This window comes from Delphinus delphis, chromosome 21 (genome assembly GCF_949987515.2).
Source record: "Delphinus delphis chromosome 21, mDelDel1.2, whole genome shotgun sequence".
Lineage (NCBI taxonomy): Eukaryota > Metazoa > Chordata > Mammalia > Artiodactyla > Delphinidae > Delphinus > Delphinus delphis.
In genome coordinates, this window is record NC_082703.1 from 5,351,791 (window position 1) to 5,368,982 (window position 17,192).

General features: G+C 35.5%; 1 protein-coding gene across 5 annotated transcripts in view; it reads right to left on the minus strand.

Annotated features, from left to right (window-relative positions):
* The window catches only part of ADAM32 (ADAM metallopeptidase domain 32), a 167,090-nt gene that overhangs the window by 80,344 nt on the left and 69,554 nt on the right, over window positions 1-17,192 (minus strand). For all 5 annotated transcript variants that reach the window (XR_009517859.1, XM_060001103.1, XM_060001104.1 and 2 more), the window contains one exon: window positions 10,968-11,145. Coding sequence is in view for 4 of the 5 variants with exons in the window: in XM_060001103.1 (XP_059857086.1) it covers window positions 10,968-11,145 (178 nt within the window). In the remaining variant the exon portion in view is untranslated. The remainder of the gene's footprint in view (window positions 1-10,967; window positions 11,146-17,192) is intronic.

Genomic DNA, 17,192 nt, shown 5'->3' on the forward strand with positions numbered 1-17,192 from the left:
ACTTGGGAATAGTCCTAACAAAATTTTACAGGATCAATATGAGAAAAACTACAAAACTTGATGAAGAAAATCAGAGAAGGTATAAATAAATGGAGAGATAGTCCATGTTCATGGATAAGAAGACTAAATATTGTTAAAATGTCAGTTCCTCACAACTTGATGTAGAGATTCAGTGCAATTACAATTAAAAAAACCCAGCAATTATTTTGTGGACATAGTCAAACTGATTCTAAAGTTTATATGGAAAGGCAAAAGACTCAGAGTAGACAACCTAATGCTGAGGAAGAGAAGGAAGAAGAAAAAGAAGAGGCAGAAGAGGAAGAGGAGGAGGAAGAGGAGGAAAATTGAAGGACCAAAAATACCCAGCTTCAAAACTTAATAAAAACTATAATAGTGGCAGTGTAGTATGCACAAAAGAATAGACAACGAGCTTAGAACAAAATGGAGACCCCAGAAACAGAACTACATAGAGATAACAAAACCTTTGTTAATGGAGTAAATGCAACTCAATGGAGAATTATCAATAAATGGTGTTGGAACAACTTGGGCATTCACAAGGAAAATAATGACTCTAGACACTGACCCTACACCTTTCTCACACACACACAAAAAAGTAATAACTCAAATGGGTCATAAGCCTAAAACTAAAATCCAAACTATAAAACTTCTAGGGGCTTAGATTTACAGGGGTAAATCTCCTCTTAAGTGCTCTTCCACAATAAATAAATAGGAATAATACCAATATTAAACAAATTCTTTCAGAAAGTAGGGGTAAGGGAGCACCTTCCAACTCATTTTATGAGTCCAGAATTACCCTGACACCAAAACCAGAAGAAAAGATTGCAAGAAAAGATAAAACTACAGACAATTCCCTTGTTAAAATAAGTGCCGTAATCCTGAACAAAACATTGGCAAATTTTAAATTTATATATATACATATAAATTTATATATATTAAATAACCCAAGTGAGGCTAATTTCAGGACTGCATGATGGCTGGGTTAGCACTCAAAAACCAATGAATGAAACGTATCATATTAATAATAGAATAAGTGCTTCCCTGGTGGCGCAGTGGTTGAGAGTCCGCCTGCCGATGCACGGGACACGGATTCATGCCCCGGTCTGGGAAGATCCCACATGCCGCGGAGAGGCTGGGCCCGTGAGCCACAGCCACTGAGCCTGCACATCCGGAGCCTGTGCTCCACAATGGGAGAGGCCACAACAGTGAGAGGCCCACGTACCACACACACACAAAAATAATAATAATAATAGAATAAAAACAGAAAATTCTTATGATCAGCTCAATAGACACAGAAATACTTGGCAATATTCAACATTAATTCTTCATTAAGAATTCTCAGCTAAGATTATACTTAATGGAGAGAAATTGAAAGCATTTCCCCTAAGATCAAGAACACGGCAATAACGTCCTCTCTCAATATGCCTATTCAGTTTAGTACTGGAAGACCTAGCTAGAGCAACTGGTCAAGACAAAAAAAAAATTAAAGTCATCCAAATAAAAAGAGAAGAAGTAAAACTGTGGTTATTTGCTAATGATATGATCCTACATACAGAAAATCTCAAAGAACCAGTCAAAAAACTTTGAATTAACCAATGATTTCAGTAAAGTGGCAAGATACGAAATCAACATACAGAAATCAATCACATTCCTTTACATTAATAATGAAGCGTCTGACAGAGAAATTAAAAAAAAAAAAACCATCCCATTCACAATAGCATGAAAAACAATAAAATATTTAGGAATAATTTTAACCAAGAAAGCGAAAGATCTGCATAATGAAAACCACAAAACTCTGCTGAAGGAAATCAAAGAAGACATGAAGAAATGGAAAGATACCCCATGTTCATGGATTGGAAGAATTAATATTGTTAAAATGGCTATAGTACCCAAAGCCACCTACAGATTCAACATAATCCCTGTAAAAATGCCAAAGGTATTTCTCACAGTAATAGAGAAAACAATCCTAAAATCTGTGTGGAAACTCAAGACTCCAAATTGTGATTCTGAGAAGAAAAAAAAAAAAAAAAAAACTGGGGGTATCATGCTTCTGACAAAGCCATAGTAATAAAAACTAAGTGTGTGTGAAAGCACAAAAGATCCCCAACAGTCAAATCAATTTTGAGAAAGAAGAACAAAGCTGAAAGTATCATACTCCTTGATTTCAAATTACAGCTGGTCCTCCATATCTGTGGGTGCTCAATCCATGCATTCGACCAACCTTAGATTGAACATATTCAGAAAAAAATCCAGAAAGTTCCAAAAAGCAAAACTTAAATTTGCTGCATTCTGGCAACTATTTACATAGCATTTACATTTTATTTACAACTATTTACATATCATTTACATTGTATTAGGTATTATAAGTAATCTAGAGATGATTTAAAGTATATGGGAGTATGTGGGTAGGTTATATGGCATTTTATAAAAGGGATTTGAACATCCATGGATTTTGGTATACCTTAAGGGTCCTAGAACCAATCCCCTGTAGATATCAAGGGATGACTGTTTCCTACAAAGCTACAGTAATCAAAACAGTATATTTTGTTTCCTACAAAGCCACAATAAGCAAAACAGGATGGTACTAGCACAGAAACAGACTCACAGATCAATGGACCAGAACTGAGAGTACAAAAGTAAACCCATACATACGCAGACAATAAACTTACAATGAGGGAACAAAGAATATACAATAGAGAAAGGAGAGTCTCTTCAACAACTGCTGTTGGGAAAGCTGTACAGTCACATGCAAAAGAAAGAAACTAGACCAATACCTTACACCATACACAAAAATGAACACAAAATGGATTAATCTGAATATAAAACATGAATCCATAAAATTCCTAGAAGAAAAAATAGGCAATAATCTCACTGATATCAGTCTCAGTAAGGTTTTTGTGGAACCCACTCCAAAGGCAAGAGAAACAAAAGCAAAATAAACAAACGGGACTATATCAAGCTAAAATTCTTCTTCACAGCAAAGAAAACCATCTCAAAATGAAAAAGCAACTTACTGAATGAAAATATATTTGCAAATCATATAACTGATAAGGGCTTAATATCCAAAATACATAAAGAGCTTATACAACTCAATAACAAAGTAATAACAACCTGACTAAAAACCGGGCACAGAAACTGAACAGACATTTTTCCAAAGAAAACATATAGATGGCCAACAGGCACATGAAAAGATAATCAACATAACTAATTATTAGGGAAATGCAAATCAAACAACAATGAGATATCACCTCACACCTGTTAGAATAACTATTATAAAAAAGAAAAAATAACAAACGTTGGAGAGGATATGGAAAAAGGGAACCCTAGTACACTGTTAGTGGGACTGTAAATCAATACAGCCACTATGAAAAACAATGGTGATTACTCAAAAGATTAAGAATTGCCGTACAACCTAGCTATTCCACTTCTGGGTATTCATCCAAAAAATACAAAAACACTAGTTAGGAAAAATATATGCCCTCCTATGCTTATTGCAGCATTATTTATAACAGCCAAGATGTGGAAACAACCTAAGTGTCCACTGATGGATGAATGGACAAAGAAGACCTAGTATACATACACAGTGGAATACTTACTCATCCATAAAAATAATGAAATCTTGCCTTTTGCGACATGGATGGACCTTGAAGGTATTATGCTAAGTGAAATAAGTCAAATGAAGGAAGACAGATACCATACGATTTCATTCATATCTGAAATCTAAAAACAAAACAAACAAATGAACAAACAAACAAAAAACCACACACACAAAAAAGCCAACAAAATAAAACCAAAAAACCTCATAGATGCAGAAATCAGATTAGTGGTTACCAGAAGGGAAGGGGGTTCGGAGGTAAGAGAAACAGGTGAAGGGAGTCAACTATATGGTGATGGATGGTAAGTAGACTTGTGGTGCTGATCACTATGTAGTGTATACAGATGTTGAATTATAGTGCTGTACACCTGAAACTTATATAATAAAACAAACAAACAAACACCAGTATGGTACTGGGACAAAAATAGACATGTAAACCAATTAAACAGAATAGAAAGCCCAAAACTAAACCACGGCATATATGGTCAACTAGTATTCGACAAGCGAGTCAGGAATAACCAATGAGGAAAGGATACTCTCTTCAACAACTGGGAAAACTAGAGAAACACATGCAAAACAATGACAATGACTACTATCCCACATTACCCAGAAAAATTAACTCAAAGTGGATCAAAGACTTAAACATAAGGTCTGATACCATGAAACTCCTAGAAAAAAATGTAGGGAAAAACCTCATTGATACTAGTCTTGGGTATAAATTTTGGAGTGTGATGCCAAATGGACAAACAACAAAAGAAAAAACAACAAATGGGACATCAAACTCAAAAACTTCTGCACCTCAAAAGAAACAATTATCAAAATAGAAAAAAACCCCTACATGATGGGAGAAAATTTTTGCAAACCATATATCAGATAAGGGGTTAATATTCAAACTATATAAAGAACTTACTCAATTTGTTAACAACAACAAAAAAACACTCCAATTTAAAAAGGGGCAGAAGAACTAAATACACATTTTTTCTAAAGACATACAGATGGCCAACAGGCACATGAAAAGATGCTCAACATCACTAATCATCAAGAAATGGTAATCAAAACCACTATGAGATACCACTTCACACCTGTCAGAATGGCTATCACGAAGAAGACAAGAGACAACAGGTGCTGGCAAGGATGTGGTGAAAAAGGAAGCCTTATACACTGTTGGTGGGAACGTAAATAGGTCCAACCAATTGGTCCACTATGGAAAACAATATGGAGGTTCCTCAAAAAATTAAAAATAGACCTACCATATGATCCAGCAATTCCAGTTCTGGGTATATACCCAAAGGAAATGAAAACAGAATTTCAAAGAGATATATGCATTTATCACAATAAATCTTGGCTATTTATAAAAACCAAGATATGGAAACAACCCAAATGCCCATCAATGGATTAATGGATAAAAAAATTTGGTACACATACACAATGGAATGTTATTCTGCCATGAAAATGGAAGCTATCCTCCCATTTTCAACAACATATGTGAATCTTGAGCACATTATGCTAGCGAGATAAGTCAAACAGAGAAAGACAAGAACTGTGTGATATCACTTACATGTGGAATGTTTAAACCTGTGAAAAACAGAGTAAAGTACTCGTTACCAGAGGTTGTGGAGGCAGAGGAGTAAGAGTGATGGTATTTAAGGGTACACACTTGTATCGAGCAATAAATAAGCCATAGAGATCTAATGCACAATATAATGAATATAGATACTAATATTGTACTGTAATTATGTAATGTAATAAATATCACTACATCAGCAATCATATAACAATATATAAATGTATCACAGTAACACACTGTACAACTTAAGCTTACAATATTACACTTAAATTTATTCAATTTAAAAAAACTCTTAGTTAACTAGAAATAGAAGGAAATTTCCTCAATATGGTAAAGGGCATCTATTTTTGAAAAAAGCTTATTATCTAATATCATATTTAATGGTGAAAGTCAGAAAACTATCCCCCTAAAAATAAGAACAAAGCAAAGAAGGCCACTCTCAGCACTTCTAATCAGCACTAGAATTCAGAAAAGTCCACTGTAATTTTTATACTATTGTTAGTATGAAATTGTTAAATAAAATTTGTTAAATTTTATTTGTTAATTGTTATACAATTGTTAATACAATTGTGATACAATTGTATACAATTGTTAAATAAATGATACAATTGTTAAATAAAATTTTTAAACACTATCAAAACAAGAAATCTATAGAAGAACTAAAGAAGATCTGAATAAGTGGAGAGATACACAATGTGCACAGATTGGCAGACTTAATATTGGTGAGAAAAGTAATTCCCCCCAAATTGATGTATGAATACAACACAATTCGAATCAAAGTCCCTACATTCACATGCCTGTTCTCCAATTTACATGGAAATAAAATGGTCCCAGAATAGTAAAGCTATTTTGGAAAAGAGGACCAAAGTTGGCTGATTTACACACAATGTTTTCAAGACTTACTGAAAAGTGCATTAGTTAAGACAGTGTGGAATAGGCATAAGGACAGACAAATAAACAGAAAAGAATTCAGGGAAAGATGCATATATATGGTCATTTATTATCATAGGAACAGGTGTTAACTGTTCTCTAAATGTTTGGTGAATTTACCTGTGAAGCCATCTGGTCCTGGACATTTTTTGTTGGTAGTTTTTAAAAATATTATTACTGATTCAATATCATTACTGGCAATTGGTCTGTTCATGTTTTCTGTTTCTTCCTGGTTCAGTCTTAGGAGAGTGCACATTTCTAGGAATTTGTACATTTCTTCCACGTTGTCCATTTTACTGGCATATAGTTTGCAGTAATCTTATGATCCTTTGAATTTCTGTGGTGTTAGTTGTAGCTTCTTTTCCATTTCTGATTTTATTGATTTGGGTTCTCTCTTTTTCTTGATGAGTCTGGCTAAAGGTTTATCAATTTTCTTTATCTTTCTCAAAGAACTACCTCTTATCTTCATTAATCTACCTTTTTAGTCTCTATTTCATTTATTTCTGCTCTGATCTTCATTATTTCTTTGCTTCTACTAACTTTAGGTTTTGTTTTTTCTTTTTTTAGTTACTTTAGGTGTAAGATTAGGTTGTTTATTTGAGATTTTTCTTGTTTCCTGAGGTAAGCTTGTATCACTAAAAAACTTCCCTCATAGTACTGCTTTTGCTTTGTCTCATTGATTTTGGTTCATTGCATTTTGCTTTCATTTGCCTACAGGTATTTTTTTAATTTCCTAATTTATTTCTTCAGTGATCCATTGGTTGTTTAGCAGTATATTGTTTAGCCTTGACATATTTCTGTTTTCTGTACTTTTTTTCTTGTAGTTGATTCCTAGTCTCATAGCATTCTAGTCAGAAAAGATGTTGGATATGATTTCAATTTTCTTAAATTTACTGAGATTTGTTTGGTGGCCTACCATGTGATCTACCCTGGAGATGTTACAGGGCACCTGAAACAATGTGTATTCTGTTGTTTTGGTGTGGAATGTTCTATATTTACTTCTATTAATTCCATCTGGTCCTATGTGTCACTTAAGATCAGTCTTTCCTTAATGATTTTCTGTCTGGATGGTAAGTCCATTGATGTAAGTGAGGTGTTAAAGTCTCCTACTATTATTGTGTTACTGTCCATTTCTCCCCTTATGTCTGTTAATATTTGCTTTATGTATTTAGTTGTTCCTATGTTAAATGCATATATATTTACAAATGTTGCATCTTCTTGGATTGATCCCTTAATCATTATATAATGTCCTTTGTCTTACAGTCTTTGTTTTGAAGTCTCTCTTGTCTGACATAAGTATTGCTACCTCAGCTTTCTTTTGATTTCCATTTGCATGGAATACCTTTTCTGATTCCCTCACTTTCAGTCTGCATGTGTCTTTAGATCTGAAGTAAGTCTCTTGTAGGCAGTATATATATATATATATGGGTCTTGTTGTTTTATCCATTCAGCCATTCTGTTTCTTTTGATTGCAGCATTTAGTACAATTATATTTAAAGTAATTATTGGTAGGTATGTACTTACTGCCATTTTGTTAAGTGCAGGATACAAAATCAATATACAGAAATTTGTTGCATTTCTTTACACTAACAATGAATTAATAAAAGAGAAATTAAGAAAACAATCCCATTTAGAATTACATCAAAAAGAATAAAATATCTAGGAAGAAATCTAACTAAGGAGGTAAAAGACCTGTATTTGGAAAACCATAAGCCACTGATGAAAGAAATTGAAGATGACACAGATGGAAAGATATACAGTGTTCATAGACTGGCAGAATTAATATTGCTAAAATGGCCATAGTACCCAAGGCAATCTATACATTCAATGCAATTCCTATCAAAATATTAATGGCATTTTTCACAGAGCTGTAACAAATAATTCTAACATTTGTATGGAAACATAAAAGAGTCCAAATAGCCAAAGCAATCTGAAGAAAGAAGAACAGAGCTGGAGGTACCATACTCCTTGATTTCAAACTATAGTATAAAGAGACAGTCATCAAAACAGTATGATACAGGCACAAAAACAGCACATAGATCAATGGAACAGAGTAGAGAGTCCAGAAATAAACCCACGCACTTATGGTCAATTAATCTTCAACAAAGGAGGCAAGGATATACAATGGGGGAAAGACAATCTCTTTAATAAGTAGTGCTGGAAATCTGGACAGCTACATTAAAAGAATAAAACTGAAACATTTTCTTAAACCATATATTAAAATAAACTCAAAATGGATTAAAGACATAAATATAAGACCAGAAAACATAAAACTCCTAGAAGAAAACATAGGCAGAACACTCTGACATGAACTGCAACAATATTTTTTGGATCTGTCTCTTAAGGCAAAGGAAACAAAAATAAACAGATGGGACCTAATTAAACTTAAAAGCTTTTGTGCAGCACATGAAACCACTGACCAAAGCAAAAAACAACTTATTGAATGTGAGAAAATGTTTGCAAATAATATGCCTGATAAGGAGTTAATATCCAAAATATATAAACAGCTCATACAACTCAATATCCAAAAAACAAATAACCTGATTTAAAAATGGGCAGGAGACCTGAATACACATTTTTCCAAAGAAAACATACAGATGGCCAATAGGCACATGAAAAGATGCTAACAACACTAATCATTAGGGAAATGCAAATCAAAACCACAATGAGATATCAACTCACACGTGTCAGAATCACTATCATCAAAAAGATCACAAATAACAAATGTTGGCAAGTAAGTGGAGAAAAGAGAACTCTTGTACACTGTTTCCCACTATGGAAAACAGTATGGAGGTTCCTCAAAAAAACCCCTAAAAATCAAGCTACCATATGATCCAGCAATTCCACTCCTGAATATATATCCAAAGAAAACAAAAACATTAATTCAAAAATACACATGCACCCCAATGTTCATAGCAGCATTACTTACAATTGCCAAGATGTGGAAGCAACATAAGTGTCCATCAACAGATGAATGGATAAAGAAGACGTGGTACACATATACAATAGAATATTACTCGACCATAAAAAAGAATAAAAGTTTTCCATTTGCAACTACATAGATGGCCCTAGAGGGTATTATGCTTAGTGAAATAAGTCAGACAGACAAAGACAAGTACTCTATGTTATCACTTATATGTGGAATATAAAAAATAAAACAAATGAATGAATATGACAAAGCAGAAACAGATTCCCAGATATAGAGGTCAAACTACTGGTTACCAGTGGGGAAAGGGAAGAAGGGGAAGATGGGGTAGGGAATTAAGAGGTACAAACTACTATGCATAAAATAAATAAGCTCCAAAAATACATTGTACAGCACAGGGAAATATAGCCCTTTTTAAAATAACAACTTTAAATGAAGTACAGTCTATAAAAATATTTAATCACTATGTTGTATGCCTAAAATTAACAAAATATTTAAAATCATTGATACTCAATAAAGGAAAAAGATATATGCACCCATATGTTCACTGCAGCATTATTTACAATAACTAAGATATGGAAGTAAACTAAGTGCCTATCAATAGATAAATGCATAAAGAAGATGTGGTACATATATACAATGGAATATTACTCAGCCATAAAAAAAAGAATGAAATTTTACCATTTGTAAAAGCACGGATGGACCTAGAGGGTATTATGTTAGGTGAAATAAGTCAGACAGAGAAAGACAAATACCTTATGATTTCACTTTTATATGGAATCTAAAAATATAACAAATGAACAAACATAGCAAGACAGAAACAGAGTTATAGATACAAAGAACAAACCGGTGGTTGCCAGAGGGAAGGGGTTTGGGGGGAGGAAAGAACTAGGTGAGGGAGATTAAGAGGTACAAAATTCTAGCTGCAAAATAAATGAGTCAGGAGTATAATATGTACAGTGTGGGGAACATAGTCAATAACTATGTAATATCTTTATATGGTGACATATCATAACTAGACTTATCAAGATGATCATTTTGAAATGTATAGAATATTGATTCACTATGTTGTGTAATAGGAATTAACACAGTGTTGTAGGTCAATTTAAAAAATGAAAAAAAATCTCTACCTGAATTGTACCAATGCTTGTGTACATTTGCAAACATTCATCCACCTGTATACTTATATTTGTTGTATTCTATTGTATGCAGATGATGCCTCCAAGAAAATTGATTTAAAAATAGATGAAAAGGGAGGACTTGTTCTACCAAATGGTGAAACATAATATAAAGGCACAGTATTAAAACAATGTGATATGAGTACAAGTTTGTTCTGACCCATGCATGTATCCAATCCTAATATCATTTCTATCTTATGATCGTGAACATTTATCATATTTGCAGTACTGCTGCAAAAACTGAACTGTCTAGAAGCATTACACCCTGGACTTTTTGCATTCATTATATTTTCTCTAGGGCTTCTCTATCAAGTGAGTAATCAAACTCACACAATGTTCAGACTGTAACTTTAACAGTCTTCCCTCCCCATACTGCTGATTCCATTGTGAGGCAATACCCCAAAGGATACTTGATGGTCTGCTCCCACATTGATCTTCAATAAGACACTTATCAAATGTCCAAAGGTTAAGCACAGGTTTGAAAGATTTTACATATTTAGTCTGGAACCAAAAGCTCATTGTAGACTTCCCTTTTTTCCTGTCAGCAGTAATTTTTTGGGAATATTCTTATATTTGTCCAAAACTCTTCAACCTATTAAATCTAGATGGTATATTCTTGTGTGTATTTCAACCTTGATTTTATTACTGCCAATATGTTGCACAGTACTCAGTCATATTTGAGATATATAACATATATGACAAAGAGTTGAACTAAAACAATAAATTTATCAATTTTCCAATTATCAGACTTACTTCCTCAGTACCACAGTCACAGATTTCATTTCCCTCCACTCTGCCATTTCCACAGATTGATGCCGGAGCCCTCTGCATTTGTGGCTTATTCTGAAGACACCGGGCACCCATATTTGAAATGAAATTTTCAAAGTCACTCAAACTGCAATTGCTAAAAGTCTTCACACCGCTGGATTGCCTAAAGATGAATCCGTATAATGTCATGGCAGTATACTTCTGAAAACACAACTCTATATTACATAAGTTAATTTCAAAATGTTAAATTCAAGAGGTAATGATAAATGTTCATAACAAGTGCTCAGAGGCCAAAGTCATTCTGCAGGAGGTCATGTGATTTCATTCACTGGAATACATATCTTCTCAAAACAAAATTAAGTTCAATAGGCAAAACTAAACAACCCAACTAGAAAATGGGCAAAGATTTGGATAGACATTTCCCCAAAGAAGACACATATAAATAACCAACAGGTATGTTAAAAGGTTATCAGTATAACTAATCATCAGGGAAACGCAAAAATAAAACAAAAGACCTCACACCTGTTAAGATGGCTATGATTCTTTAAAAAATAGATAAACAGTGCTGTCGAGGATGGATAGAAATTGGAACCCTAGTATATTGTTTATGGAAATGTAAATTGGTCCAGGCTCTTTTGAAAACAGGTGTGAGGTTCCTCAAAAAATTAAAACTAGAACTATCATATGATCCAGCAATCCTACTTCTGGGTATATATCTAAAACTACTGAAATCAGGATATATAAGTTATATCTGCACTCCCATATTTATTGCAGCAATATTTACGATAGCAAAGATATGGAGTCAACCTAAATGTCCACTGAAAGATGAACGGATAAAGAAAATGTGGTTCATATCTGCAATGGAATATTATTCAGCCTTAAAAAAAAAAGAAGCAAGTCCTGACATACGCAACAACACAGAAAAGCCTCGAGGACATTATGCTAAGTGAAATAAGCTAGTCACAGAAAGTGAAATACTTCATGCTTTCACTTATATGAGATATTTAAAACAGTCAAACTCACAGATGCAGAGTTGACAAGGGGCTAGGAGGAGGGGCAAATGGGGAGTTGTAAAATGGGTGTAAAGTTTCAGTTATACAAGATGAATAAATTATAGAGATCTGCTGTTCAGCATAGTGCCTATAGTTAAGTAATAAATTTAAAATTGGTTAAGACAATTCCTGTTGAGTATTTCAACTACAATAAAAAAAATTAAGAACAGATAAGAGAATGACCAAGATGTTGGAGTAGGAAGACTCTAAGCTCACCTCCTCCCATAGTCACATCAAATTTATAACTATTTAAAGAGCAATTATTGATGAGAAAGACTAGAAGAGTAGCAGAAAAGATCTTCTACAACTAAAGATATGAAGAAGGAACCACAAGTAGATGGGTGGGAAGGGTGGAGACGTAGTAAAGGCAAGACCCATACCCCTGGCTGGGTGACCCACCAGTGAGCCAGTTCTAGCCTCCCTGAGACCAGCCTCCCCCCAGCAGCCAGCTCAACACTCGCACAACCTCTCCCACCAGGGGATACCACCAACCCTGGTATCCCCTGGATTCTAGCCCCACCAACCAGTGGGCAGACACCAGTCCCACCAGGACCATCAGAGCCCTGCAGCCTGCCATGTCAGGACCCAGCTGACCCACCAGCAGGCCAACACCAGCCCCAGGACCCTCTGAGCTACACGAGTAGATTAACACCAGCTCTGGGACACCTCGGACCCCTTCATCAGCCAACCTGGGATCCAGCCCTGCTTACTAGCAGGCTGTCAACAGCTTTGGACACACTGGACCATGCAGTAAGCCATGTCAGGAACTGGTCCCACCCACCAGCAGACTGATATTAGATCCAGGACCCCTGGGCCCATAGCCACTCACCCCAACCCCAGATCCACCCACCACTGGGCCAGCACTAGCCCCAGGACCCCATGAGTTTCCACAGTCAGCCACCTGTGACACAGCTCTACCCACCAGTGGCCGGCAGCCTCTGAACAAGGCAGGGACTGGCAACCAACTGGACAGGGGGCCAGTCCAGCCAAGTCTACCAGACCACCCACAGTAGTCAGCCCATCACAATAGAAGGACCCTCACAGTCCTCTTAGGGGGACCGCTAGAGCATATAGGTCTGGGACCAGAGAGGAATGTGCTGCTGTGACGCATAGGACATCTATAAAAGGTCATTTCTCCAAGTTTGGGAAACAACCAAATACCAGATACATAGAAATAAAAACAGCAAATTAGGCAATATGAGGCAACAGAGGAATATGTTCCAAATGAAAGAAAAAGATAAAACCCCAAAAGAAGAACTGAGTGAAGTGGAGACAAGCAATCTACCTGATACAGAGTTCAAGGTAACAATCATAAAGATGCTCAAAAAATTCGGGAGAAGAATGGATGAACAGAGCGAGCCATGAACAAAGAGTTAGAAAATTCAAAGAAGAAACAAAGAGAGATGAAGAATACAATACTTGAAATAAGAAATCTACCACAACGAATCAACAATAGGTTAGATGATACAGAGGAACAAATCAGTGAGCTAGAATAGAGCAGTGAAAAATCACTAAAGCTGAACAGGAAAAAGAAACATGTATAAGAAGAAATGAGGACAGCTTAAGAGACCTCTGGGACGATATCAAACATACTAACAGTCACATTATAGTAGCCCCAGAAGGAGAAGATAGAGAGAAAATGGGGCAGAGGACATACTGTATTTGAAGACATAATAGCTGAAGACTTCCCTAAGGTGGGAAAGGAAACAGACATCCAGGTACAGGAGTTACAGAGAGTCCCAAAGAGGATCAACCCAAAGAGGAACACACCAAGACACGCTGTAGTGAAAATGACAAAAATTGAAGATAAAGACAGAATATTAAAAGCAGCAAGGAAAAAGCAACAAGTTACATACAAGGGAACTCCCGTAAGGCTATCATCTGACTTTTTAGCAGAAACTCTGCAGGTCAGAAGAGAGTGGCACCGTATATTTAAAGTGATGAAAGGAAGAAAAACTACAGCCAAGAATAGTCTAGCTGGCAAGGCTTTCATTCAGATTTGATGGCAAGGTCAAAAGTTTTACAGACAAGCAAATGCTAATAAATGGGTACCACCAAACCAGCTTTACAAGAAATGTTAAAGGAGCTTCTCTATGTGAAAAAGAAAAGGCCAAAACTAGAAACATGAAAATTACAAAAGAAAAAATCTTATAGGGAAATGCAAATATACAACAAAGGTAATAAATCAACAGCTTATAAATCTAGTAGGAAGGTTAAAAGACAAAAGTAGTAAAATCAGGGCTTCCCTGGTGGTGCAGTGGTTGAGAGTCCGCCTGCCGATGCAGGGGACACGGGTTCGTGCCCCGGTCCGGGAGGATCCCACATGGCGCAGAGTGGCTGGGCCCGTGAACCATGGCCGTTGAGCCTGTGCATCCGGAGCCTGTGCTCCGCAACGGGAGAGGCCACAGCAGTGAGAGGCCCGCGTACCGCAAAAAAAAAAAAAAAAAAGTAGTAAAATCATCTACATCTACAATAAGTAGTTAAGGGATACACAAACAAAAAGGTGATGTCAAAAACCGTAAACATTGGGGGTGGGAAGTAAAAATGCAGGGTTGTTAAAACGTGTTTGAACTTAAGAGATCAGCAACTTAAAACAAGCATATATATATATTGCTATACACAAACCTCATGGTAACGACAAACCAAAAATCTATAGTAGATATACACACAAAAAAGAGAAAAGCATCCAAACATAACACCAAATGTAGGCATCAAATCATAAGAAAAGAGAAAAAAGGAAGAGGACCTCAACAAAAAAGAACTACAAAAACAACTCCAAAACAATTAACAAAGTGGGAATAAGTACATACATATCAATAATTAATTTAAATGTAAATGGACTAAATGCTCCAATCAAAGGCACAGAGTGGCTGAATGGATACAAAAACAACATCCATACATATGCTTCCTACAAGAGACTCACTTCAGATCTAAACATATGACAAATCCACAGCTAATATCATACTCAAATGTGAAAAGCTGAAAGCATTTCCTCCAAGATCAGGAATAAGACAAGGATTTCCACTCTCACCAATTTTATTCAACATAGTATTGGAAGTCCTAGCCGCAGCAATCAGACTAGAAAAAGAAATAAAAGGAATCCAAATTGGAAACAAAGAAAGAAAACTGTCACTTTCTGCAGATGACATGATACTATATATAGAAAATCCTAACGACACCACCAAAAAACTACTAGAACTGATCAATGAATTCAGTAAATGTGCAGGATACAATGTGATACATTTCTATACATTAACAACAAACTATGAGAAAGAGAAATTAAGAAAACAATCCCATTATCAATTGCTGTTAAAATGATCATACTACCCAAGGAAATCTATAGATTCAATGCAATTTCTATCAAAATATTAATGGCAGTTTTCACAGAGCTAGAACAAATAATTATAAAATTTGTATGGAAGCACAACAGACTCCAAATAGCCACAGAAATCTTGAAAAAGAACAGAGTTGGAGGTATCACACTCCCTGATTTCAAACTATGGTACAAAGTGCCAGTCAACAAACAAGTATGGTACTGGCACAAAAACAGACACATGGATAAGTGGAACAGAACAGAAAGCCCAGAAATAAACTCACGCACTTATGGTCAATTAATCTATGACAAAGAAGGCAAGAATATAAAATGGAGAAAAGACGGCCTGTTCAATAAATTGTGCTGAACAGCTACATACAAAAGAAACAAACTAGACTACTCTCTCACACTATGGAGAAAAATAAATTCAAAACGGATTAAAGACTTAAATGTAAGACTTAAACCATAAAACTTCTAGAAGTAAACAGGCAGTAAGCTCTTTAGACATTGATCTTAGTAATATTTTTTTGTATCTGTCTCTTCAGGCAAGGGAAACAAAAGCAAAAATAAATAAATGGGACTACATCAAACTGAAAAGCTCTTGTACAGTGAAGGAAACTATCAACAAAATGAAATGGTGGCGTATTGAATGGGAGAAGATACTTGCAAATGACATAGCTAATAACAGGTTGATATTTAAAATATACAAGGAACTCATACAATTCAACATCAATAAAACAACCCAACTGAAAAAGTGTGTAGAGGACCTGAACAGACCTTTTCCAAAGAAGACATACAGATGGCCAACAGGCACATGGAAATATGCTCAACATCACTAGTCATTATGGAAACTGAATCACAAGAAGATACTATCTCACACCTGTCAGAAGGGTTATTATCAAAAAAGAAAACAAATAGCGAGTGTTGGCGAGAATGTGGAGAAAAGGAAACCCTCATGCACTGTTGGTGGGAATGTAAATTGGTGCAGTCACTATGAAAAACAGTACGGAGATTCTTCAAAATTTCAAAACAGAACTACCATATGATTTGTCAATTCCACTCCTGTGTATTTATCTGAAGAAACAAAAATGCAAATTAGAAAAGATACATGCATCCCTATGTTCATTAGAGCATTATTTACAATAGTTAAGGTATGGACACAACCTAAGTGCCCATCAATAGATTAATGGGAATAGAAGATGTGGTGTGTGTGTGTGTGTGTGTGTGTGTGTATACACACACACACACACACACACACACACACACACACATATACACACACAGTGGAAATTACTCAGCCATAAAAAACAATGAAAGCTTGCCATTTGTGATAACATGGATGGAACTAGGGGGCATTATGCTAAGTGAAATAAGTCAGGCAGAGAAAGATAAATACTGTATGATTTCACTTATATGTGGAATCTAAAAAACAAAACAAATGAACTAACAGAGCAAAACAGAAACAGTTATAGAATCAGAGAACAAAGAGGTGGTTTCCGGGGGGGAGGGGGGAAGACATAGGTGAGGGAGATTAAAAGGTGCAAACTTCTAGCTGCAAAATAAATGAATCGCAGGTATAAAATGTACTGTGGGGACTTCCCTGGCGGTCCAGTGGTTAAGACTCTGCACTTCCACTGCAGGGGGTGCCAGTTCGATCCCTGGTCGGGGAACTAAGATCCCACATGCCTCCCAGCACGGCCAAAATAAATAAATAAAATAAAATATTTAAAATAAAAAAATACAAGTAAAATATTTAAAATAAAATGGGGAACACAGTAACTATGTATTATCTTTGTATGGTGACATATAACTAGACATCATGGTGATCATTTTGAAATGTATAGA